Raw genomic sequence first — 27,554 nt, 5'->3', positions numbered from 1 at the left:
AGTTTCCGGGGACACTATTTACTGTTACTCCCAGGTTCCCATGTGTGAAAAACGATGGCGACGTGGGATACTGGTAACACGTTGGAGAGCTGTCTGAGTATTCTAAATACTCAAACAGCGCATCCAGAACAATTTCTAAGGTAAGGGATACATATGAAAGAGCTTTCATTGTCACTGTACGATACTAGCAAGGAGCAGAGGCGTTGTGTATTTTTCCGGGTGACAAGCTAACTAGTTAGCCACGTAGTAGTCCTTTCCTTAACATTGGCTATGGTAGCTAGCATTAAATATTATGTGTTTTCGGTCATCTCATGCTGTGTGGGTCTGAACCATAGCCGTATTATCTACGGTCTGAACATCAGCAAGTGAGATTTGTTCGTCGCCCTCGGTTATGTAATGTCCAGTTGTTGTACGAGGTTGGAGCTAGATCCCTCTGTTTAGCCACTGTCCACCCAATCAGGTTTAACTCCTAGTAGTGTAAGTTAGTTGAATTCTGCATACACTGATTGCAGAGCAACAAGAATAGTTCCAAATGTTACCTTATTCTTTGTAACGTTAGTTTTTCTGTCATCACCTCGGTGTTGCCTGTGCTCTTGTGGATGAGGTGTTCTGTGCTAATATTGATTACGTTTACCTTGGTAAGTAGGGTGTCGTGTGCTAATATTGATACATTTTGCCTTGCTATGTAGTGCCTGTTGTACGTATGCAATTTTTTTTTGCCCAGGATGACACTCCTCAGTATTTGTCTAGGATCTCGTTCTCTCTTTGGGTCATAACTTGATGGTTTGCTTTGCAGTCTCCAGGATGTCTTGGCAGCAGACTTCACTGCTCTCACAAAGACTCTGTACGATTTGCAGAAAGCCCAGCAGCCAGTGGGCTTCAAGGGAAGCCCCCTGGACCAGCTGGTGGTGGAGAACTTTGACGAGGAGCAGATCTGGCAGGAGCTGGAGCTCGAGAACCCTCCAGCGCTTGAGCAGTTTGAGGAGTCCGTGAGCCAAGTTACAGTAGACACAGGCCTGAAGATTTTAGAGGAGGTGGAGGAGGATGTAGGAGTCGATGAGGGAGGCGAAGTAGATGATGAAAATGATGATGATGACGAAGATGATGATGAGGACAAGGACCAGAGTGATGACGAGATAGATGAAGGTGAGGAGGAGAGGGAGAACCAGGCAGAGGTCGGGGACAAGGATGGAGACGGCTTCTCTGATGAGGACTCGGATGTGGACTTTGATGTGGACGCGCTGGAGAAGGAAACCAAGCAGAAGATGGACCAGAAAGGTCCTGCTGCGCGGCAACCCAAGCAGGCAGAGACCTCGGAGGTGGACGACAAGTTCTTCAGGCTGTCCGATATGGACGCCTTCCTGGATGACATGGACAGACGAGAGGGCAAAGATGACAAGGGCGGTGAAGACGTAGACTACTTCCAGGACTTACCGTCTGGAGACGAGGAGGACCTAGCATTCGATAAACCCACGGTATCAAAACAACAGAAAACGGTAATCATGGTTTAGATGTTGGATGTATTTAGCAACTGGAATTGGAGTGAATGAGTCAATTATTTAATTTCCATTGGTTAATTCTTTGTTTTGCCAATGTAACAGAAAAGCTCACGGAACCTGAAATATAAAGACTACTTTGACACAACGGATGAGGTGCCACCCCAGAAGACGGCAGATAAAGAAGAACCCGAAGAGGGTGGCGAGGGAGAGTTTGATGAAGAGGACATGGATGAGGAAGACTTCGATGTAGAGGCGTAAGCCAAGTTCTTTCCTTTTCCTTGTTTCATTTATGGCACAAACATGAATTTATACCCAAAAGCAATTTAACATTTTAATACAGATTGAAACTGAATGCATTTGCAAATTGCTGTATAAACTGGTGTTGATGTTTGTATATTTATGCAGTTAGTTTCACCAATGATTTAACTGTGTGACCTTCACCTATGCTTGAAGTTAAGATAAGGATGATTAACGATTCTGTGACCTTTCACCTCGCACACTCATGTACAGGGAGGATATTGATGAGGATGAGAGCAGACAGGCTAGAGATGCTCTGAAGAGAGTGAAGTTTGACCTCCCGGAGGACAGTGATGGGGAAGAGATGGAGCAAATCTTTGGAGGGAAATCGGAGAAGTTATCCAAGTCTTCGTTTGAGAAGCGTAAAGACAAGGTTTGTTTAATGTTGACTTAAGTTACTTTAGTGCCGAATTATACTGCTCTCTTTTTCTTTTTTATCTTAAAGTGCCTTTGCTTGGTTGTTGTGTGTTAAAGAGAGTGTTGTGGATAAGATGGAGATCTTTGAAATGTTTCAAAGTCCAAAAATAAAAGTAAATGTGTAAAAGACCAGGACAAAAACAGTGGGCCAATGATAATTAGTCATGGTGGCATATATCATACTGGTCCCGTTTGGCATGTTGCCTATTGCACAACTTGCATCGCAAGTTCTGGTTTTAAGCGGGGGCTGTGATTGGCTGACAGATGGCGGAGCGGATCAGCGAGCTGGAGAGCGCCGCGCTGGATGAGAAACCATGGCAACTCACGGGCGAAGTGACGGCTCAGACGCGTCCGGAGAACAGCATGCTCGAGGAGGACATTTCGTTCGACCAGGCTACCAGAATGGGTGTGTGTCTCTTTGCTCTCTGTCTCTCGCAAGGACAGGCCGCCAGAATGTATGCGTGTCTTTCCCCTTGGTCTCTTGCAGGGACATTTGGGTGTCTTTCTAATGGACTTTCTCTGTCACATTCTAGTAGCAACATAAGAGAAACTCTCTTCTGCATTTTGAAAAGGGAATAATTACAAACCAAGGCAGCTACAGTTTGACCAGCTGTAGTGAGGACATGTGCATTACAAATGCAGTCTGCAATTCTGATCTCATCCACTTTTTGTCGAATAGCTCACCGTCTTCTAGCTGTCTGTTGAGTATTTGTGTTCAAAACAACTCTGGTATTCGTACACAGTTCTGTCTCTGTAAACAGGAAACAAACATAGAGGCACGGTCCAAGACATAAACAGTCCCAGCCAATCAACACGTAGCTTCAGGAGCACAGAAGGGAGGGGTGTAATATGATTGGTAACCTTTTGCGAAACCGAATCGTGGACTGCATTTTTAACCCACATTTACTAATATTATTCAGTCTATTATGAATTCAAACTCCAATCCAAACCACAGCCTCAGTCTCTAATGTATGTTTAAACTCTGAGCGTATGGCAGTGGAGTTTGAAATAACCACAGGATGGGGGAGTAATGGCTTGAGAAACTAGAGCTATAATAATCCTTTGTACCAAATGCCCTGGATGACATGTCATGTTTCTGTATCCAGATACAGATATTCAGTATCATGCAAAGACTGTAAAAAAAGATGGACAGCATGACGTCGTGATGGTCGGCCATATTGGCTAAATTAGAGCCAGAGTCCGAGCGCGCGTCAGTCATGTCCGCCTGTCACTTTTGACTGAGTGTGCGCTGTCCATTGTTTTTACAGCTATTGTTTTCATGCAAACAGTATAGAAGACTTCAATTATATTGTCCTGGTATAGGCTTCATGAAAACATGCCATGTCTTAGGTCCCTGTTTGTATGCGCCTGCTTAGATGTTTACTAAGTGTGTGTGTGTGTGTGTGTGTGTTTGTCTGTGTTTAAAGCCCCTGCTATCACTGAGGAAACGACCATGCTGTTAGAGGAAATTATCAAGCAACGGATAAAGGACCAGGTAGGTGCACAGAACGTTTCACTTCATTTTGTCAGCCACATCAAAATATCAAACACCATTGCTTAATTTTAACTAGTGTTTTTTTTTTTTTTTTTTTTTTAATCAACTTTCAACCTGTCGTAACCGTTTTAGCCCCGTTCTTGTAGTCCGTAATCTCCCCCCTGTGCTGTGACTAGTAATGAGGCTTCTGCTTGTTGAGTAGTTGTGGTGTGCCTCTGCCCCTGCAGGTGTTTGATGACGTGGTGCGCAAAGAGAAACCGAAGGAGGACGTGTTCCAGTACAAGAAGCGTCTGACTCTGGACCACGAGAAGAGCAAGATCAGTCTGGCAGAGGTTTACGAGCAGGAGTTCGTCAAACTCGCTCAGGTATGACCGGGAACACCTGTGCTTGATGAATCTGAAGTCCATTCGTTTTTACGGTGACAGTTGCCAACACAAAATGCACTATTCTAGACTTAATATTTCAGGGGCAGGCTATTGTGCATCCCGCTAAAGTATTATATCCTTCTGTTATGTTTCTGTCTCTGGTGCCAAACTACATGTTCTTAGGAAAAGAAGACAGAGGAAGAAGAAAACCCAGCCCATGCTGATATCCAGAAAATGATGAACTCTCTCTTCCTGAAGCTGGACGCACTTTCTAACTTCCACTTCACACCTAAACCAGTAAGCAGCAACGATCTGTCGCCTAGGAAGCCTCTGCCTTTCACGAGTCTACGGATGACTTTCACAGAAATGTGCAGAATGAATGAATGTGTGTGTGTATATACATTTTTTGGTGTTACAGTTTGTTAGTGTAAATGTTGCTGTATACCATATAATATAAAAGAAGTAGTAATCCAATCAACATGTCTGAAACAGGCTGCACAAAGGCATTATAATTAAAATGGAATTTATGTGAATGGTGTTTAAGTAAAAACAAACAAAAATATAGCTGCAGGCAGCAATGGCGGGTTCCTCCTCAACATTCCAATCATTAAAAAATTGACATGACACTGACATGTATTTCATACATGTACACAACATTGGGCAGATAATTGGATCAATGGCTGATTTGAAGACATTTTTTTAAATTATTCACAAATTGTCACTGTCGAGAAATATCCATGCTGGTGACATTATGGGTTCTTGAGACTTTGTGAACCAGGGAAAAATGTATATTCTGCACAATTTGTCACTGTATAGAAAAATCCATGCTGCAGACTTACCAATGGGATATTCAATTTGAAATGCAATACTGTCAAGATCCACAAGGCTTCAAGCTAAGGAGGGGGCGGGGCCTTGGTCAGGCCACAATGTCATGAAATGGTGTGTGTGCGTCTTGACAAGTGTTTGGTGTGTCAGGTGGAAGTTTGTGTCTGTGAGAACTGGGGCAAGCCGCGCGGGGAGCGAAGGAGGAGAGAGGGAGACATTACACTGGAAATGGTGGTAGCAATTAGCCAAGCATGCATGTTTCAAATATTCACCAAAAATCTACTTTTCATCTTACAGTCAACTTTTTTTCAGATTTGTGTACTAAACATTCTCAAGTGTCTTCATATGAACTTGTGATTGAATCAGAGTATCACTTTTTGAATGAAAAATGTGTAAAGCATTATTTTAGCGTTAGCGATTAATGCAATCTGCTTTATATCAATCATTTTTGAAGATATGAAGTTGCCTTTGCACATGGGGACATGTTGTAGTGTCTTCCACGTGCATACCAAGTTTGGCGTTGATATCTGAAATATTTGCTGAGATATCACTTCACTTCCTGTTTGATGGCTTTTCTGCTGAAATTCAGTGGCTGTACCGGACAAACGGTTGTGAGGATCAAAATTATGTTGGATAAATGTTGTGAGGCTTGGTCTGAAGATCATCTCTGGTGATTTTGAAGAAGATTTGACAAAAATTGTAGGAGTGGAGGCCTTTCAAAGGTTTTTGATAAAACCGGAAATTGCGGAAAATCTATATAACCGGAAATTGACGGCATAGGGTGTGTTGAATTCGTCTTGATCCAGGGAATCCAATGGTACCTCATTTTTGAAATTGGTCAAACGGTTCAAAAGTTACAGTGTTAACAAAAGTCCAACTTTGACCCGTTGGTGGCGCTAGTGTGGTCTAGTGGGAGACATGAAACTTGGTGTCAGTGAAGAAGGGACTGTCCTTAATGAGTGTGCCAAATTTCAGAAAAAGTTACCATACGGTTCTAGGGCCTGCCATTGACTTCAATGGTACAAGAATAATAATAAATATAGCTGCAGGCAGCAATGGCGGGTTCCTCCTCAACATTCCAATCATTACAAAATTGACATGACACTGACATGTATTTCATACATGTACACAACATTGGGCAGATAATTGGATCAATGGCTGATTTGAAGACATTTTTTTAAATTATTCACAAATTGTCACTGTCGAGAAATATCCATGCTGGTGACATTATGGGTTCTTGAGACTTTGTGAACCAGGGAAAAATGTATATTCTGCACAATTTGTCACTGTATAGAAAAATCCATGCTGCAGACTTACCAATGGGATATTCAATTTGAAATGCAATACTGTCAAGATCCACAAGGCTTCAAGCTAAGGAGGGGGCGGGGCCTTGGTCAGGCCACAATGTCATGAAATGGTGTGTGTGCGTCTTGCCAAGTGTTTGGTGTGTCAGGTGGAAGTTTGTGTCTGTGAGAACTGGGGCAAGCCGCGCGGGGAGCGAAGGAGGAGAGAGGGAGACATTACACTGGAAATGGTGGTAGCAATTAGCCAAGCATGCATGTTTCAAATATTCACCAAAAATCTACTTTTCATCTTACAGTCAACTTTTTTTCAGATTTGTGTACTAAACATTCTCAAGTGTCTTCATATGAACTTGTGATTGAATCAGAGTATCACTTTTTGAATGAAAAATGTGTAAAACATTGTTTTAGCGTTAGCGATTAATGCAATTTGCTTTATATCAATCATTTTTGAAGATATGAAGTTGCCTTTGCACATGGGAACATGTTGTAGTGTCTCCCACGTGCTTACCAAGTTTGGTGTTGATATCTGAAAGATTTGCTGAGATATGACTTCACTTCCTGTTTGAAGGCTTTTCTGCTGAATTTGAGTGGCTGTACCGGACAAACGGTTGTAAGGATCAAAATTCCGTTGGATAAATGTTGTGAGGCTTGGTCTGAAGATCATCTCTGGTGATTTTGAAGAAGATTTGACAAAAATTGTAGGAGTGGAGGCCTTTCAAAGGTTTTTGATAAAACCGGAAATTGCGGAAAATCTATATAACCGGAAATTGACGCCATAGGGTGTGTTGAATTCGTCTTGATCCAAGGAATCCAATGGTACCTCATTTTTGAAAATCGGTCAAACGGTTCAAAAGTTACAGTGTTAACAAAAGTCCAACTTTGACCCGTTGGTGGCGCTAGTGTGGTCTAGTGGGAGACATGAAACTTGGTGTCAGTGAAGAAGGGACTGTTCTTAATGACTGTGCCAAATTTCAGAAAAAGTTACCATACGGTTCTAGGGGCTGCCATTGACTTCAATGGCACAAGAATAATAATAATAATACCTACAATAACAATAGGTTTCCTCCTGACGGAGGAACCCTAAATATAGCTGCAGGCAGCAATGGCGGGTTCCTCCTCAACATTCCAATCATTACAAAATTGACATGACACTGACATGTATTTCATACATGTACACAACATTGGGCAGATAATTGGATCAATGGCTGATTTGAAGACATTTTTTAAAATTATTCACAAATTGTCACTGTCGAGAAATATCCATGCTGGTGACATTATGGGTTCTTGAGACTTTGTGAACCAGGGAAAAATGTATATTCTGCACAATTTGTCACTGTATAGAAAAATCCATGCTGCAGACTTACCAATGGGATATTCAATTTGAAATGCAATACTGTCAAGATCCACAAGGCTTCAAGCTAAGGAGGGGGCGGGGCCTTGGTCAGGCCACAATGTCATGAAATGGTGTGTGTGCGTCTTGACAAGTGTTTGGTGTGTCAGGTGGAAGTTTGTGTCTGTGAGAACTGGGGCAAGCCGCGCGGGGAGCGAAGGAGGAGAGAGGGAGACATTACACTGGAAATGGTGGTAGCAATTAGCCAAGCATGCATGTTTCAAATATTCACCAAAAATCTACTTTTCATCTTACAGTCAACTTTTTTTCAGATTTGTGTACTAAACATTCTCAAGTGTCTTCATATGAACTTGTGATTGAATCAGAGTATCACTTTTTGAATGAAAAATGTGTAAAGCATTATTTTAGCGTTAGCGATTAATGCAATCTGCTTTATATCAATCATTTTTGAAGATATGAAGTTGCCTTTGCACATGGGGACATGTTGTAGTGTCTTCCACGTGCATACCAAGTTTGGCGTTGATATCTGAAATATTTGCTGAGATATCACTTCACTTCCTGTTTGATGGCTTTTCTGCTGAAATTCAGTGGCTGTACCGGACAAACGGTTGTGAGGATCAAAATTCTGTTGGATAAATGTTGTGAGGCTTGGTCTGAAGATCATCTCTGGTGATTTTGAAGAAGATTTGACAAAAATTGTAGGAGTGGAGGCCTTTCAAAGGTTTTTGATAAAACCGGAAATTGCGGAAAATCTATATAACCGGAAATTTACGCCATATGGTGTGTTGAATTCGTCTTGATCCAGGGAATCCAATGGTACCTCATTTTTGAAAATCGGTCAAACGGTTCAAAACTTGTGTGTGTTAACAAAAGTCCAACTTTGACCCGTTGGTGGCGCTAGAGTGGTCTAGTAGCAGACATGAAACTTGGTGTGAGTAAAGAAGGGACTGTCCTTAATAAGTGTGCCAAATTTCAGAAAAAGTTACCATACGGTTCTAGGGCCTGCCATTGACTTCAATGGTACAAGAATAATAATAAATATAGCTGCAGGCAGCAATGGCGGGTTCCTCCTCAACATTCCAATCATTACAAAATTGACATGACACTGACATGTATTTCATACATGTACACAACATTGGGCAGATAATTGGATCAATGGCTGATTTGAAGACATTTTTAAAATTATTCACAAATTGTCACTGTCGAGAAATATCCATGCTGGTGACATTATGGGTTCTTGAGACTTTGTGAACCAGGGAAAAATGTATATTCTGCACAATTTGTCACTGCATAGAAAAATCCATGCTGCAGACTTACCAATGGGATATTCAATTTGAAATGCAATACTGTCAAGATCCACAAGGCTTCAAGCTAAGGAGGGGGCGGGGCCTTGGTCAGGCCACAATGTCATGAAATGGTGTGTGTGCGTCTTGCCAAGTGTTTGGTGTGTCAGGTGGAAGTTTGTGTCTGTGAGAACTGGGGCAAGCCGCGCGGGGAGCGAAGGAGGAGAGAGGGAGACATTACACTGGAAATGGTGGTAGCAATTAGCCAAGCATGCATGTTTCAAATATTCACCAAAAATCTACTTTTCATCTTACAGTCAACTTTTTTTCAGATTTGTGTACTAAACATTCTCAAGTGTCTTCATATGAACTTGTGATTGAATCAGAGTATAACTTTTTGAATGAAAAATGTGTAAAGCATTATTTTAGCATTAGCGATTAATGCAATCTGCTTTATATCAATCATTTTTGAAGATATGAAGTTGCCTTTGCACATGGGGACATGTTGTAGTGTCTTCCACGTGCATACCAAGTTTGGCGTTGATATCTGAAAGATTTGCTGAGATATGACTTCACTTCCTGTTTGATGGCTTTTCTGCTGAAATTCAGTGGCTGTACCGGACAAACGGTTGTGAGGATCAAAATTATGTTGGATAAATGTTGTGAGGCTTGGTCTGAAGATCATCTCTGGTGATTTTGAAGAAGATTTGACAAAAATTGTAGGAGTGGAGGCCTTTCAAAGGTTTTTGATAAAACCGGAAATTGCGGAAAATCTATATAACCGGAAATTGACGCCATAGGGTGTGTTGAATTCGTCTTGATCCAGGGAATCCAATGGTACCTCATTTTTGAAAATTGGTCAAACGGTTCAAAAGTTACAGTGTTAACAAAAGTCCAACTTTGACCCGTTGGTGGCGCTAGTGTGGTCTAGTGGGAGACATGAAACTTGGTGTGAGTGAAGAAGGGACTGTCCTTAATGAGTGTGCCAAATTTCAGAAAAAGTTACCATACGGTTCTAGGGGCTGCCATTGACTTCAATGGCACAAGAATAATAATAATAATAATAATACCTACAATAACAATAGGTTTCCTCCTGACGGAGGAACCCTAATAATAATAATAATACCTACAATAACAATAGGTTTCCTCCTGACGGAGGAACCCTAAATATAGCTGCAGGCAGCAATGGCGGGTTCCTCCTCAACATTCCAATCATTACAAAATTGACATGACACTGACATGTATTTCATACATGTACACAACATTGGACAGATAATTGGATCAATGGCTGATTTGAAGTCATTTTTTTAAATTATTCACAAATTGTCACTGTCGAGAAATATCCATGCTGGTGACATTATGGGTTCTTGAGACTTTGTGAACCAGGGAAAAATGTATATTCTGCACAATTTGTCACTGTATAGAAAAATCCATGCTGCAGACTTACCAATGGGATATTCAATTTGAAATGCAATACTGTCAAGATCCACAAGCTTCAAGCTAAGGAGAGAGCGGGGCCTTGGTCAGGCCACAATGTCATGAAATGGTGTGTGTGCGTCTTGCCAAGCGTTTGGTGTGTCAGGTGAAAGTTTGTGTCTGTGAGAATTGGGGCAAGCCGCACGGGGAGCGAAGGAGGAGAGAGGGAGACATTACATTGGAAATGGTGGTAGCAATTAGCCAAGCATGCATGTTTCAAATATTCACCAAAAATCTACTTTTCATCTTACAGTCAACTTTTTTTCAGATTTGTGTACTAAACATTCTCAAGTGTCTTCATATGAACTTGTGATTGAATCAGAGTATCACTTTTTGAATGAAAAATGTGTAAAGCATTGTTTTAGCGTTAGCGATTAATGCAATTTGCTTTATATCAATCATTTTTGAAGATATGAAGTTGCCTTTGCACATGGGAACATGTTGTAGTGTCTCCCACGTGTTTACCAAGTTTGGTGTTGATATCTGAAAGATTTGCTGAGATATGACTTTACTTCCTGTTTGGCATCTTTTCTGCTGAATTTCAGTGGCTGTACCGGACAAACGGTTGTGAGGATCAAAATTCTGTTGAAGAACTTTTGTGAGGCTTGGTCTGAAGATCATCTCTGGTGATTTTGAAGAAGATTTGACAAAAATTGTAGGAGTTGATGCCTTTCAAAGGTTTTTGATAAAACCGGAAATTGCGGAAAATCTATATAACCGGAAATTTACGCCATAGGGTGTGTTGAATTCGTCTTGATCCAAGGAATCCAATGGTACCTCATTTTTGAAAATCGGTCAAACGGTTCAAAAGTTACAGTGTTAACAAAAGTCCAACTTTGACCCGTTGGTGGCGCTAGTGTGGTCTAGTGGGAGACATGAAACTTGGTGTGAGTGAAGAAGGGACTGTCCTTAATGAGTGTGCCAAATTTCAGAAAAAGTTACCATACGGTTCTAGGGGCTGCCATTGACTCCCATTGCACTAGAATAATAATAAATATAGCTGCAGGCAGCAATGGCGGGTTCCTCCTCAACATTCCAATCATTACAAAATTGACATGACACTGACATGTATTTCATACATGTACACAACATTGGGCAGATAATTGGATCAATGGCTGATTTGAAGACATTTTTTAAAATTATTCACAAATTGTCACTGTCGAGAAATATCCATGCTGGTGACATTATGGGTTCTTGAGACTTTGTGAACCAGGGAAAAATGTATATTCTGCACAATTTGTCACTGTATAGAAAAATCCATGCTGCAGACTTACCAATGGGATATTCAATTTGAAATGCAATACTGTCAAGATCCACAAGGCTTCAAGCTAAGGAGGGGGCGGGGCCTTGGTCAGGCCACAATGTCATGAAATGGTGTGTGTGCGTCTTGCCAAGTGTTTGGTGTGTCAGGTGGAAGTTTGTGTCTGTGAGAACTGGGGCAAGCCGCGCGGGGAGCGAAGGAGGAGAGAGGGAGACATTACACTGGAAATGGTTGTAGCAATTAGCCAAGCATGCATGTTTCAAATATTCACCAAAAATCTACTTTTCATCTTACAGTCAACTTTTTTTTCAGATTTGTGTACTAAACATTCTCAAGTGTCTTCATATGAACTTGTGATTGAATCAGAGTATCACTTTTTGAATGAAAAATGAGTAAAGCATTATTTTAGCGTTAGCGATTAATGCAATCTGCTTTATATCAATCATTTTTGAAGATATGAAGTTGCCTTTGCACATGGGGACATGTTGTAGTGTCTTCCACGTGCATACCAAGTTTGGCGTTGATATCTGAAAGATTTGCTGAGATATGACTTCACTTCCTGTTTGATGGCTTTTCTGCTGAAATTCAGTGGCTGTACCGGACAAACGGTTGTGAGGATCAAAATTATGTTGGATAAATGTTGTGAGGCTTGGTCTGAAGATCATCTCTGGTGATTTTGAAGAAGATTTGACAAAAATTGTAGGAGTGGAGGCCTTTCAAAGGTTTTTGATAAAACCGGAAATTGCGGAAAATCTATATAACCGGAAATTGACGCCATAGGGTGTGTTGAATTCGTCTTGATCCAAGGAATCCAAAGGTACCTCATTTTTGAAAGTCGGTCAAACGGTTCAAAAGTTACAGTGTTAACAAAAGTCCAACTTTGACCCGTTGGTGGCGCTAGTGTGGTCTAGTGGGAGACATGAAACTTGGTGTGAGTGAAGAAGGGACTGTCCTTAATGAGTGTGCCAAATTTCAGAAAAAGTTACCATACGGTTCTAGGGGCTGCCATTGACTTCAATGGCACAAGAATAATAATAATACCTACAATAACAATAGGTTTCCTCCTGACGGAGGAACCCTAAATATAGCTGCAGGCAGCAATGGCGGGTTCCTCCTCAACATTCCAATCATTACAAAATTGACATGACACTGACATGTATTTCATACATGTACACAACATTGGGCAGATAATTGGATCAATGGCTGATTTGAAGACATTTTTTTAAATTATTCACAAATTGTCACTGTCGAGAAATATCCATGCTGGTGACATTATGGGTTCTTGAGACTTTGTGAACCAGGGAAAAATGTATATTCTGCACAATTTGTCACTGTATAGAAAAATCCATGCTGCAGACTTACCAATGGGATATTCAATTTGAAATGCAATACTGTCAAGATCCACAAGGCTTCAAGCTAAGGAGGGGGCGGGGCCTTGGTCAGGCCACAATGTCATGAAATGGTGTGTGTGCGTCTTGCCAAGTGTTTGGTGTGTCAGGTGGAAGTTTGTGTCTGTGAGAACTGGGGCAAGCCGCGCGGGGAGCGAAGGAGGAGAGAGGGAGACATTACACTGGAAATGGTGGTAGCAATTAGCCAAGCATGCATGTTTCAAATATTCACCAAAAATCTACTTTTCATCTTACAGTCAACTTTTTTTCAGATTTGTGTACTAAACATTCTCAAGTGTCTTCATATGAACTTGTGATTGAATCAGAGTATCACTTTTTGAATGAAAAATGTGTAAAACATTGTTTTAGCGTTAGCGATGAATGCAATTTGCTTTATATCAATCATTTTTGAAGATATGAAGTTGCCTTTGCACATGGGAACATGTTGTAGTGTCTCCCACGTGCTTACCAAGTTTGGTGTTGATATCTGAAAGATTTGCTGAGATATGACTTCACTTCCTGTTTGAAGGCTTTTCTGCTGAATTTGAGTGGCTGTACCGGACAAACGGTTGTAAGGATCAAAATTCCGTTGGATAAATGTTGTGAGGCTTGGTCTGAAGATCATCTCTGGTGATTTTGAAGAAGATTTGACAAAAATTGTAGGAGTGGAGGCCTTTCAAAGGTTTTTGATAAAACCGGAAATTGCGGAAAATCTATATAACCGGAAATTGACGCCATAGGGTGTGTTGAATTCGTCTTGATCCAAGGAATCCAATGGTACCTCATTTTTGAAAATCGGTCAAACGGTTCAAAAGTTACAGTGTTAACAAAAGTCCAACTTTGACCCGTTGGTGGCGCTAGTGTGGTCTAGTGGGAGACATGAAACTTGGTGTCAGTGAAGAAGGGACTGTCCTTAATGACTGTGCCAAATTTCAGAAAAAGTTACCATACGGTTCTAGGGGCTGCCATTGACTTCAATGGCACAAGAATAATAATAATAATACCTACAATAACAATAGGTTTCCTCCTGACGGAGGAACCCTAAATATAGCTGCAGGCAGCAATGGCGGGTTCCTCCTCAACATTCCAATCATTACAAAATTGACATGACACTGACATGTATTTCATACATGTACACAACATTGGGCAGATAATTGGATCAATGGCTGATTTGAAGACATTTTTTAAAATTATTCACAAATTGTCACTGTCGAGAAATATCCATGCTGGTGACATTATGGGTTCTTGAGACTTTGTGAACCAGGGAAAAATGTATATTCTGCACAATTTGTCACTGTATAGAAAAATCCATGCTGCAGACTTACCAATGGGATATTCAATTTGAAATGCAATACTGTCAAGATCCACAAGGCTTCAAGCTAAGGAGGGGGCGGGGCCTTGGTCAGGCCACAATGTCATGAAATGGTGTGTGTGCGTCTTGACAAGTGTTTGGTGTGTCAGGTGGAAGTTTGTGTCTGTGAGAACTGGGGCAAGCCGCGCGGGGAGCGAAGGAGGAGAGAGGGAGACATTACACTGGAAATGGTGGTAGCAATTAGCCAAGCATGCATGTTTCAAATATTCACCAAAAATCTACTTTTCATCTTACAGTCAACTTTTTTTCAGATTTGTGTACTAAACATTCTCAAGTGTCTTCATATGAACTTGTGATTGAATCAGAGTATCACTTTTTGAATGAAAAATGTGTAAAGCATTATTTTAGCGTTAGCGATTAATGCAATCTGCTTTATATCAATCATTTTTGAAGATATGAAGTTGCCTTTGCACATGGGGACATGTTGTAGTGTCTTCCACGTGCATACCAAGTTTGGCGTTGATATCTGAAAGATTTGCTGAGATATGACTTCACTTCCTGTTTGATGGCTTTTCTGCTGAAATTCAGTGGCTGTACCGGACAAACGGTTGTGAGGATCAAAATTATGTTGGATAAATGTTGTGAGGCTTGGTCTGAAGATCATCTCTGGTGATTTTGAAGAAGATTTGACAAAAATTGTAGGAGTGGAGGCCTTTCAAAGGTTTTTGATAAAACCGGAAATTGCGGAAAATCTATATAACCGGAAATTGACGCCATAGGTTGTGTTGAATTCGTCTTGATCCAGGGAATCCAATGGTACCTCATTTTTGAAAATCGGTCAAACGGTTCAAAAGTTGTGTGTGTTAACAAAAGTCCAACTTTGACCCGTTGGTGGCGCTAGAGTGGTCTAGTGGGAGACATGAAACTTGGTGTGAGTAAAGAAGGGACTGTCCTTAATGAGTGTGCCAAATTTCAGAAAAAGTTACCATACGGTTCTAGGGCCTGCCATTGACTTCAATGGTACAAGAATAATAATAATAATAATAATAATACCTACAATAACAATAGGTTTCCTCCTGACGGAGGAACCCTAATAATAATACCTACAATAACAATAGGTTTCCTCCTGACGGAGGAACCCTAAAAAACAAGCGTGTGTTTGTGTGTGTACGTACTCCTCTGTCTGCAGGCTCTTCCTGAGGTGAAGGTGGTCTCCAACATGCCCTCCATCGCCATGGAGGAGGTGGCCCCTGTCAGTGCCAGCGACGGCACACTGTTGGCACCAGAGGAAGTCAAGGTTTGTTTGGTTTCTCAAAAGCTTAATCGCCCTCAAGATAACGTTTTTAATTTTTTTTATTTGTCATTCATTTAGAGTAACTTGTTTTAACTGTGAAACGCTTGAACTGCAGTTATGAAACTGTGCTGTAAAAAAGCACTAGCGAATCAAGATTGAATGGAATTAAGATAATGAAATCTGAAATGGCATTTGTGAAATTTGTTTTCCCAACGTGTGGCTCCACAAGTCTTTGGTGAAACTGCACTGACTGCCAGCTTAAAGTCTTAAGTCTAAGGCACGTGTTTTAATTCTCCTGCACTGAGGAGACAACCAGTGTTTCTCTGTGGGAGCGCCATCTTTCTACATAGATCGGAATTTCATGCGTCAAGTGGTCCTGTTCTTCTAGTAATTTTTATTTTTTTTCCCCCTTCCCCTTCAGGAGAAGAACAAAGCTGGAGACTTGGTTGGCGACACGGAGAAGACGACCACGGATAAGAAACGCGAGAGGAGGAAGAAGAAGCAGCTGAAACGCGTGAAGATCCAGGATAAGGAGAAGAGGCAGAAGCTCAAGGCAGCCAGAGCAGGAGACCAGAACAAGAAGGCCTCCAAGGCCGAGGTGGCCGACACGCTCAAGAAGCTCACCAAGGGAGGCCAGGCCAAGATTCTCACGGTCAGTTTTTGTTTATGACCATTTGGAAGCACTCTTGTCTCATTTTAACATTTATTTATGTTAGGTATAATGTGTAGTATTTCATTGTTTCAGTTATTTCCGGTCATATCATTTTGAAAAAGTTTTTTTCAGTACAGTGGTAGTTATTCTTGGCAGTTAATGGTAGAGACCATGGGCAATTTCTCATCTCATTTCGTGTGTGTCAACAGAATGACGGCATGGACAAGGCTCTGCGCTCCTCTCAGGCTTTCTTCTCCCAGCTGCAGGACCAGGTGAAGACTCAGGTCAAAGGCTCTAAGGACCAGAAGGGCAAGAAGAAGAAGAACCAGAAGGAGATCTCCGGCAGCAAGCTCAAGTTATAGGCCTAATGTAGACTAAGCTCTCCAGTTTATATTTCCATGTACAGTTGGTGTGTTTTATTGTTATTACCTGTGTGTCCACATCATCTTATTTGAAATTAAAGTCATCATGATTTGTAATTTGCTGCCCTCTTAGGATCATTACGCCACTCGACTGACAGGGCTAGTCCCCACCATGGTCACTAGGGGGTGGCAGTGAGTCAGTGTAATCTCCCCAGGGGGTATTCCACGTACGTGGTTTAGTGAGCAAACCTGGATAGGTTAACTCAAAGTGGTAAACCTCCTAATAGAAGAGCCCTCTGATGTTGTTTTGCTAGGAGAATGAACCAATGGGGGGTTATTTTATTAGGAGGTTTACCACTTTGAGTTAACCTATCCAGGTTTGCTCACTAAACCACGTACGTGGAATACCCCCCTGGTCTCGAGATGTGCACAGAAATGCACCTGTGTGTGAGAGAGTACCTGTTGTGAGGTTTGGCCCAATAGAAACTTCTAGAGCAAGCCCTTCATGTGATTTGTCACATTAGAGCGTGACTTTAAAAGCCTCTGCATATTTATTAAGAACAAAAACAACTGCAAACCCATTTGTGTTAAGTCTTTTTGTTTTTATTAGCACTAAAACCTTTATTATGACAGTCACTGGCTTTACATGAAGACCCCCCACCCTGTTACCATAGTGCCCAATAGTTGCCATGGTAACTGTCCATCCAGCACACTCACTTCCTGCCATCTGCCCAATGGCCATCATCACCTGGGAGCCACTCCTTTAGCTCACTTCCAAAACTCATTACCCACAATCTCACACCAAAAATGCCTATGAGCCTACAAGTCCCAGCAGCCCCTGTCTAAGGTCACAGCTTTGAAGTCAGCTCCAGTCTCTACTTCCTTCTTCCTGACAGAGAGACGAGGGGATAGGATGAGGAGGAGAAAGGGATGAAGAGAGGAATAGAGGGCACACTGACACCCTGGTCTGCATCGACCATTAAGCAGGGGTAAAAAGGCACAAAAGAGATCCACAGTCTCTGTTCTTTTCTTTAGGTTGGATTAATTTGCTTTTTGCAGCTGCTGAATTCTTTGTACATCACATAAATATCAGTGCTGTATATACTTTATATAGTATACTTTATAAAATCAAATTTAGAAACATCAAATGAAGTCCAATGGTGAGCAGAAGTGCCATGCCAGGACAGCGAAGTAACACAACACACTCCACCATTTTGATTTTCGTTTAGTGGTACACTATATAGCACTAAAATAAAAACAAACTAAATAAACATAAATAATGTTCATTACTCCATAGTCATAAGGGATGAAAATAAGTACCATATTAAAAAAAAATAGAAAAATCTAGAAATTCAAGCAAACCAAACTGTACATCATTAAGCTAACCGCTGCCCATGAGGAGGGCACCGCATCCGCATCCCACCACCGACACTGCCACGCTAGAGAGGCATCAGGTCACGTCACCCAGGAGAGGGGCATGGGGGTTAAAGAGTTAAGCGTTATGTCCATGAGGTTCTGAGTTAGCACACACAGAAGGACACACATGGTGCTCTGCAGTGCTGAGCATACACACACACACTCTCTCTCTCTCTCTCTACTATCCTGCAGGGAAACACACATAGAAAGAAATAGTGATGACAAATCAACCAGCTGATTTGCTCAGCAGTCCTCGCCTAAGTGGATTTATCATCGGGCAGGATCCAGCCAGCCCAATTGGGGTCCTATATTTTACCACAGCCAGAGTATGCTGCTTCCTGTCTTCCTACAACCTGTACCTATAGCTATCCACACTCCGGTCCTTACTAACTTACAGACACACACACAAACCCACAGGCAGAGAGAAGGACACACACACACTCACACAAAGTTCATCATTTTGGTTGGTTAGTTTGGTGAATAATAGCAGTGATGAGACCCAGCCGGCAGGTCTGGAGAGGTCAAAGGGTTAGATGACACTAACTCTGCTGAGGAGGAGAGAGGTGCTGTTCCACAGGTTAGAGTCCTTAATCACACAGCCTTTAACCCGTCTCTCCCCCACACTAGAGGCTCTGCATGTCATATTAATAACCCAAGACAAAAATACAGTGAGAAACATTCCACAGAGTCACTGCATGTCAACTCAAAGAGCTTAGAGGAAAAAGAGGGGAGTTGTGCAAGCGATGTCCATTTCCAATCATTTTGTGCAAAAACACGACCGCCCTCCTACCCACACGTCCACACACACACGCCCGCCCACCCACACACGCCCAAACACACACACACAAAGTCCTCTTGCCATGAGGTACCAAATCATTGCTTCCTCCTCACTTCCTGCTTCACTGACTTCCTCTTCCTATGACCACTGCCTTTTTCTTCTCTTCCTGGTCCTGTGCGGTGGTGGATCAGGTGGGGCGCCCACCCCATTCAGAGCGCCTCATTGGCCAGCGTCTCGGTTGACAGCCAGATGCGAGCTCCACTCAGCAGCTTGCTGAGGGGCGTTCCCAGCAGGCCGCGGCGGCACAGGTTCCCCTCAGGCGAGAAGGGGAACGAGGAGCTCAGGTAGTCGGGCGTGGAGGGGGTGCCTGCCGGGGCCGAGGAAGACGTGCGGAAGTACATCCGGCCATGGTGCTGCTGCTGCTGCTGCTGCTGCTGCTGCTGCTGCTGCTCAGGCTGGGGCCGGGACAGGGAGTGGGGCCGCTGAGGGGGGTTTGGAGGGGGGCTGAGGGCCAGAGAAGGAGCTGGGGGAGGGGGTCCGGTGGGGGTTGGGGTGGAGTTGGAGGTGTTGTAGTGGCGGAGGCGGCTCTGGAGGGTGTGGATCTCGTCGACAAGCAGCGAGAGCTTGTGGAAGGCGGTGGCGGGGCCTCCGTGGGGGATGCGGGCCTCGGGCACCCAGCGCAGGAAGTAGAGGCGCCACAGGGACAGGTGCGAGGGCAGCAGCTGGGGCAGAAGCATGCCCTGGGGGTCGGCAGGGCGGGAGAAGCGCTCCCGCACGAAACGCTCGCATGGCGTCTCGCACGGCTCGCGAGCCTGGCCGAGCTCGGGACGCAGACGCAGAACCAGAGAGTTCCGCCGTGGGAGGGTGTCCAGATCCGACAGCTGCCCATTCCGCAGAGCTGGGGGGAGACCACGTAGTGTGGAACTGTAGCTCTTCTGCTGTAGAACCAACGGAACAAGAGAGAACCATTCATGAGCTCAAAATTAAGCACTCACTTCTCTACACAACCCTAACACTAACCCTTAACACGAAACTACTCCATTGTCATTATTAGCTATGAACTACAAAGCTCCATTTCATGTATTCATTGTACCATTCAAATTTTAGAGTTCTAATTCAAAAATTTTATTCTCATCTCATCTCCTAATTCTAGAATATGCAGCAGATCCTGAAACATTAGTTCAGGCTCCTAGCTTGTAACCATGGCATTCTTGTCCTGGAACACAAGGAACCGGAACTACAAGAGCTCGAAGCGCTGCCCTGTTTGAAAAGGATTCAACGTAATGACAGCCTGTATGCCCTGACACCTCCACACACATCACCTGAGTAAACAGCGCCAATGATCACCTTGGTGCGTTTGAAGGTCTTCACCGCCCCATTCTGCACGCAGGTGGCGCCCTTGCCCACGTAGAGTGGGTTGTTGAAGAGGGTCTGGTCCTTGGGGCTGAACTGCTGCGACCAGTCCCACACAGCAGGGAAGCGCAGGGCCTGGTCCTGCCCAAGACGGATGCTCCTACTGCGGGCAAAGTCCTGAAGAGGACAGGGGGCAATTAACCACTACTCACACTGTATAAGGCTGCTAATTACATTAGATGCACTTTGGACAACATGGCCGTTCAAATAAAAACAAGAAATATGGAGAAGCTGGCAGGGGATGGTTGATACTGATCACCACTAGCAAAGATGTGAGCAGTCAGTCTTGCGTCAAATTTGGTCAAGTATGCTGACTTAATGCTTTTGCTGAGGAGTGTTGGAGTTCTGCACGAGTGCATGTTTGAGTAGAGTTCGAGAGTAGAATGTGTGAGTGTTCTAGTGTAAATATTTAGAACCCTGGCTGTTTCATGCATTTCTGTAAATGATGTGCTCGCTTGTGTATAACTGTGTGTGTGTGTGTGTGTGTGTGTGTGTGTGTGTGTGCATATACTCACCCTGCTGTGCTCTGCCCTCTGTTTGGGGCAGTTGAAGAGGAAGGTGCTGAAGATGGGGATCCACATGCTGTCACTGAGCACTGTCAGGTACGTCTCGGTGAACTCAAATGCAGATGGGTACTGATTCAGCAGCTGCCACACACAGTCCAGGAACAACAGGAACAGAGGAGACTGGCGACAGGAAGGATGGAGAGAGAGAGAAAGGAGGAAGAGAGAGAGGAGGAGGAAGGAGCAAGAGAGAGAGAGGGGGAGGAGGAGGAAGGAGCAAGAGAGAGAGAGGAGTTGAAGGAAGGAGAAGAAAGACAGAAGAGAGTTGAATGTCTAGGATAAGTGACATCTCCAGGAAACTGTGGGTCATTTTGGATTTTGCTTCTTATGTACATCCTCATCCTGATCTCCATCCTGATCCTGCCATATCCAGCTCTGATCTTTAAGACGATGACATGGTGACAGGTCCTGTCTGCCATTCAAATCTTCTCTCATCCTCAACCTTGTAGTTTCACCATGGCTTTATTCTCCCATCCCCACTATCCACCATCACCACCATCTCTCTCTGCCCGTCTATCCTCCTCCTTTCACTTCCTCCCCTTACCCCCCCTTCCCCCCCTCCTTCTTTCGGTCGGGGTTACAGCCATCCAGGAAGTGGTGTCCCACCATCACCCACTCTTGTTTTCATTTCCATCCTTCACTTACTGTCCCTCTCTCCTTCCATTAAACTCGTCCCCAGAGGTGGTTGTAGCGGTTCAGGAAGTGGTGTTCCACCATCACCCCCCTCTCTTCTTAGTTTCCCTCCTCCAACCCCCATGTACACACTCATCTCCTTCCCTTCCACCGCTCATGTTCTCCTCATTCCCTCTCTCTCTTTTCTTAAGGGTGGTTTTAGCAATCCCAGTGTCCCTTTTCTTTCTTTTTTTTAACTTTCATCCTCATATCTCTCTTTCTTTCTTTCTCTACCTCAATCTCCCTCTCCTTCTCTCTCTCTCTCTATATCTCTCCTTGTCATTCTTCATTAGGCAGCTCGATTGGTCCAGGAAGTGGTGAACCGCAATCACTCATGCCTTTATTTCCAGCCACAAACACTCCCCCCATCTGCTTCTCTTTGACCCCTAACATCCTCCCACTCTCCTTCTCCCCCCTCCCTCTCTCCCTCATTACCTCTTCTCTCTCCATCTTCTTCTCTCACACACACACACACACACACACACACACACACACACACACACACACAGATCCCATGTCTCTCTGTCTCCCCCTCCTTTGGTGGTTGTAGCGGTCCCCTACCATTACCCACTACTTTCTTTCTTTCATTCATTTTTATCTTTCAACCCCCCCAAAACAAACACACACTTTACCCATAACATTCTACTCCCTCTCTCCCCTCTCCCCCTCTATCACACACCCCAATCCCACGTCTCTATCTCTCTCTCCTCACCTCTTCTTTCCTTCTTTCTTCGTTCCTCTTGAGGTGGTTGCAGCGGTCGAGGAAGCGGTGTCCGGCCATCACCCACTCCTTCTGCACGAGGGCCTGGAAGCCCAGCAGGCTGCGGCAGTGAGGGTCTAACATCAGCTGCACCAGACCGGCCACCACACAGCTCAGATCACGGTCCTCCTCTTCTGCTCAGGACACACACACACACACACACACACACACACACACACACACACACACACACGAATATGAAAACACATGCATGCGCACGCACACACAAACACACACAGAAGCACAGACACACAGAGAAGCAGAAACACACACTAAATCCTGGAAGAAACTGTACTAACTTAGCCATCACATGGTCCCTCTGCTCAGTACATACACACATACAAAGGAATAACCTGATAAATCATACATATGAAGCAAAGATGATTAAGGAGAAACCAGGAGAAACAGAAAGAGGGGGAAAGAGAAAGAGAGAGATGAATGGAGAGACAAATAAGCTTCCAGAACAAACAACCTGCCCACAATGGGTGCTTACCTAGCAGAATGACAGAAGTGTGTTTTCCTTCCAGGGTGTACACAACCTCCACGGCGTGCCTCAAAAAAGCTCTGTAGGGAACAAGAAACACACATCAAACTCTCCACTAAACCATCCAAACTACCACATCGCACGCAGACACACACACTGAAAACCTTCTTCCCCACACCATAATTCAGCACAAGCACTGAAAGAAAAACAACACAACACCCATATTTCAACACAGAGATGCAAAGTCATCATCCAAATGACAAAAAACAAGCAAAACTTCCTACTCATCTCACGATGCCATGTAAACGGGCACAAACTACCCACAAAGTTCAGCAATAATGTTTACACAGCAAACAACAGACAAACGTATTGTTTTAGCAATATGACTTATTTGCTGTTTATTCAGTGATAAGTAATACCAATGGCCATTAAAGCCAACATCTAACCACGTTAGTTTATGGTAATGGAGTCTCAGCTGTCACCTGAATGGTTCAACAGATGAAACAAAATGGCTGCCCCTGAGAACTAAAGCCATTATATGGAACAATATCATATCATCAAGGATACATCTGTTGATATCTGACACGGACACCGAATGCTTTGCTCAGACAAAGAGATGTTCTTATCTTTCACTTCTCCCTGCTGGTTTTGGTGGCAGTTGAACTTACCATCTAGTTCTCCTTAACAAGGAAAACCTAGCTGCCACAACAGAGTTATTTGGCTACAAGATAATCTACGGTTTTTCAATGTCAATTTTGGTTCATGGCCATTAGATACTGGAACCAAAACACCTTATCGTGAGCGCCTACATTTACAGGCTGCACTGATAGTCATGTGCTAAGCAGAAACTGCAGTAACTGCTACAAGAAAGATTATGATGGTGAGCACCTGTGTCTGTGTGTGTGTGTGTGTATGTGTGTGTGAGAGTGTGTGTGTGTAAATATTTGTGCATACCTGACATAGTCCATCCATCGCGAGCTCTCCAAGGACGACAGCCATTTCTCCTCTGATTCCTCAAAAGGCTCTGTGCGTGCGCACACACACACACACACACACACACACACACACACACACACACACACACACACACACACACACAGAAAATAAAATACACACTCTCTGTAAGGCCCAACATAAACACAGACCTAATCCACACAGCCTTCCTCATCATCGATCAGCTCCTGTCTGTCGTCACTGTAAATCCGTATTTGATGTATTCCTCATTGTATTTTCTTTTTCGACTGTTTCCCTGTATCGTGTGAAGGTGTAGCTTTGTTGGAAGCCTGTCCTTGTCCCTCTGTCGTGGCAGCCTGTCCCTCTGTCACTCTCCTCACTAAAAAACGATCTATTGGTGCTTCTGACCAGCTAACTCGACGTTAGAACAAAATGTTAGCTAAGGACAGTAGATAACTTCAGTCGTTCACCAAAAGTATTACTTTTTCGACTAAACTTCAAAAGTACACGTAGGCTATGCTTAACTGCAGATGCTTGTCAACTTCGCGCGCCAGACTGTACGTTATGAATAATATGCGTATGGCGTGACGTTAGGGATGCAATGCATTAACATTAGCAAAGCACAGGCTACCATAGACTGGATAGGTGCAAGGCTACATTCTGTCAGCGTGAAACTCCTTTATATTATTTTAGATATTTTTCACGAAATTCAAGAGTAACGTGTAAATGTGTTGAAATATCAAAGCGAATAAAAAATTAATAAAAAAAACAATGGTGAACTGATCAACTTAGGCTCATGTCGCGGACCCCCTGCAATGCCGTCGCGGACCACCAGGGGGCCGTGAACCCCCGGTTGAAAACCCCTGACCTACTGTACAGTATGAGGGGTCTCCTTTATCACAACTAGGTGCCTGTTTTTGTTTATCTCTCTTCTCTTTCTGCATCCTAACCGAACAACATCATACAACACTTCTACACACACACCTCACATATTAATGCAATATTTACTCGCCCAAACTAAAAAAAATAAAAAATTGCTACAAAATATTAAATTGAGTAAAAGATATGAATATGTACGCCTAAACATAAACAAACAAACAAACAAAGAAGGGCCAAACTGAACTCCACTACCACCACACACACACACACACATTCTACATAACAAAGCACTATACACACACCAAAACTGAAACTCAATACACCACTTGACTCAAAGACCTACTACAAATACAAAATAGATATAAATATATATACATATTACATGTAATATATATTGTTTATATAATGTATAAACAAAAATACATAAATATGAACACATTTATGTGTAATATATATTGTCTATATAGTATATAAACTTAAATTATATAAACATATATTTGTAATATATACTGCTTATATAATATATAAACAAAGATAAATAAATAAATAAATATGTAAACATACCCAATCAAACCAACATGTAAGGACTACTCCAGACTCACCAATGACACAGATCTGCCTGAGCTTCACGAGAGCGGCCTGTACTTCCTGGATGTTGGGCAGCTGCTTGTCCAGATCGGACTTGAACACATCACAGCGCTGGGGGTGACTCTTAGTGATGGCACTGCAGATTCTAAGGGGAGCACACGAGAAACTTCAACCTTTGACCCTGAATTTACAGTAACATAAAACTATCCTCACATGTCTGCCCTTCTGGGTAGTTAAGGCAACACTATAGAACAATAATGTTTTACGGCTTTGATTAGGGAACTAGTAAACTAAATTCATTTGGATGCTATATGGTCATGGGAAGGACACATAAACACTGTGTCATGTGTCAATGTCACACACACACACACACACACACACACACACACTTCTGTGTTCCCGGCCGGAGCAGCCTGCGGAGATCAAAGGAAAGCCTTCACAGCTCTAATGCCCTCTAGATCAGAACAACTGATATTTTGGTGATAGCCTCTGGCAGTGAGTGAGTGAGTGTGTGCATGTGTACATACAGTATGTGTGTGTGTCTAAGTGTGTGTGTGTGTGTGTGTGTGTGTGTGTGTGTGTGTGTGTGTGTGTGTGTGTGTGTGTGTGTGTGCGGGAGAGACAAAGAGAGACACACACATATATTAGAGTGTGACAGTGATATGCTGAACACAAATGCCGCAGTGACAGAAGCCTGAAACTTGATCAGCAGGTTCTCATGCACTTCTGCCCTCCTGCCAAGAAAAGGAAATCTGCATCCAATATGACATGCTACATGGGGAGGCCTGCAGATGTACACTGTATAAGTTTCTTTATGTGTGTGTTTGTGTGTGTGTGTGTGTATGCTTTGATGTACATAAAGCCATCTTCCTGTTTTCATCTTTTAAATCTTTGCTGCCCAGTTCCACTTCCTCTCCTTCTTTGAGCAATGAGCTTTTTCTTCCTCTAGGTACTCCTCCTTTTCTGTCTTCTGTCACACACACACACACACACACACACACACACACACACACACACAACACACACACACACACACACACACACACACACACACACACACACACACACCAACCTCTGGTCCAGTTTCCTCTGCTGTTGTGGGTCACTGATACTGGACATTCGAACCAAGGCACTTCCGTTGGGGTGATTCCAGCACCACAGCTGAAGAGTGAAACACACACACACACACACACACACACACACACACACACACACACACACACACACATATAAGACAAAGTCTCAGCATATGATGGAAGAAACTCCCCATTCTTAAAAACAAGATACATCTTTTTTTAGAGCCCATACATCCTCACCCACCCCCTCAAACCACACTGCCATCTCCCAGCCACAGGGGAGAACCTTCACACACACTATCCTAGTGTTTTTATAATATGCAAGACAGAAAGAAAAACACTGTGTGTGTGTGTGTGTGTGTGTGTGTGTGTGTTACAAATACGGTGTGTATGGTTGTGCACATGTAAGATGGGAGGGAGACTAACCGGTATGCGTTGGCCCGTAAAGGAACATGCATACTGTTTCAGATCTTGATCCGCTAGCGAGGCTGGAACCACAAAGTACTCTGGCAGGCTACAAGGGGAAAGATCACACACACACACACACACACACACACACTTCAGTATCATCACAGCTGAGCTATTCGTTTCCCCTGACAGGACATGTACCTCAGTGGAGGAAACATCCTCTCAAAGCCAAGACTGCTCTCCTGCCTTCTGAAAGGAGGTCTCCTATGCACATCACATCTGTCAAACCAGATGATTTCACTGGCAAACGCATCCACAATCCCAGGGTCTGCTGGAGTCTTTTCACTTTAAAGGTACAGTCTACCATTCTAATCCAGGTTAAAAGGTCAAGTTGTAGTATTTAGTTGATGCTTTTAACCAAAGCAATGTACACAGACACCCTGCAGTGGTTGGGAATTGATCCCGGGTCGAGCGCTCAGAAGATGGCGACGCCAGAGAAAGAGTGATTGATTACTGGGCATCTCCTCATGAGGCAGGGCCGTGGTGCTGAGGCATGAACACATGCCCAGGCCTAATCTTTTAATACAGAGTTACACAAATGAATTACATAAGCCTGAACTCCAGCTATGAGCACAGTCAGATTACACACTGTTTAATGAGCTGGGCTAATCGTTATGCAAAGCTGAGGGGAGACCAGAGATGGAGCTTAACACACACAAACACACACGCCTATCTTTCTCAAATACACCAACACATACTATGTGCCTACCCACACCAACACACACAACTAACTTTGATGATCGGATTTGCAACAAATGGCAATTAACTCACATACAGGCACTAATACCAACTAACAGCTAAAGTAACAAATATGTGCAAAATCTGCTGGGACATGAACAGATATACCAATACAAACATACTTCCACATAAACACACACACACACACACACACACGCACACACATTACACACAGACACACACA

The 27,554-nt window shown here is 43.3% G+C and overlaps 2 protein-coding genes across 5 annotated transcripts in view; one reads left to right on the top strand and one right to left on the bottom strand.

Moving 5' to 3' along the window:
* Nucleotides 1–39: 39 nt before the first annotated feature.
* mphosph10 (M-phase phosphoprotein 10 (U3 small nucleolar ribonucleoprotein)) lies at nt 40–16,698 on the top strand. The gene is made up of 11 exons (XM_012834418.3): nt 40–140; nt 797–1,496; nt 1,602–1,753; nt 2,010–2,169; nt 2,478–2,619; nt 3,641–3,708; nt 3,936–4,073; nt 4,257–4,370; nt 15,463–15,570; nt 15,989–16,219; nt 16,429–16,698. The coding sequence occupies exons 1-11, from the start codon at nt 55–57 to the stop codon at nt 16,579–16,581; spliced, it is 2,052 nt and encodes a 683-aa protein (XP_012689872.1). The 5' UTR covers nt 40–54; the 3' UTR covers nt 16,582–16,698.
* A 464-nt stretch (nt 16,699–17,162) lies between these two features.
* The window catches only part of mtmr10 (myotubularin related protein 10), a 43,178-nt gene continuing 32,786 nt past the window's right edge, over nt 17,163–27,554 (bottom strand). For 3 of the 4 annotated variants that reach the window (XM_031586952.2, XM_031586954.2, XM_031586953.2), the window contains 9 exons: nt 26,591–26,678; nt 26,161–26,249; nt 25,103–25,233; nt 23,622–23,691; nt 22,677–22,747; nt 22,136–22,317; nt 20,704–20,874; nt 20,123–20,305; nt 17,163–19,713 (listed from right to left, as the gene is read on the bottom strand). In XM_031586952.2, coding sequence (XP_031442812.1) covers nt 18,985–19,713; nt 20,123–20,305; nt 20,704–20,874; nt 22,136–22,317; nt 22,677–22,747; nt 23,622–23,691; nt 25,103–25,233; nt 26,161–26,249; nt 26,591–26,678 — 1,714 coding nt within the window. In that variant the 3' untranslated portion in view covers nt 17,163–18,984. The remainder of the gene's footprint in view (nt 19,714–20,122; nt 20,306–20,703; nt 20,875–22,135; nt 22,318–22,676; nt 22,748–23,621; nt 23,692–25,102; nt 25,234–26,160; nt 26,250–26,590; nt 26,679–27,554) is intronic. The other variant, XM_031586956.2, reaches the window with a different exon arrangement.

Source organism: Clupea harengus, chromosome 20, assembly GCF_900700415.2.
Source record: "Clupea harengus chromosome 20, Ch_v2.0.2, whole genome shotgun sequence".
NCBI lineage: Eukaryota > Metazoa > Chordata > Actinopteri > Clupeiformes > Clupeidae > Clupea > Clupea harengus.
The sequence above is the reverse complement of the archived record's forward strand: the minus strand, read 5'-3'. Positions and strand labels throughout refer to the sequence as shown.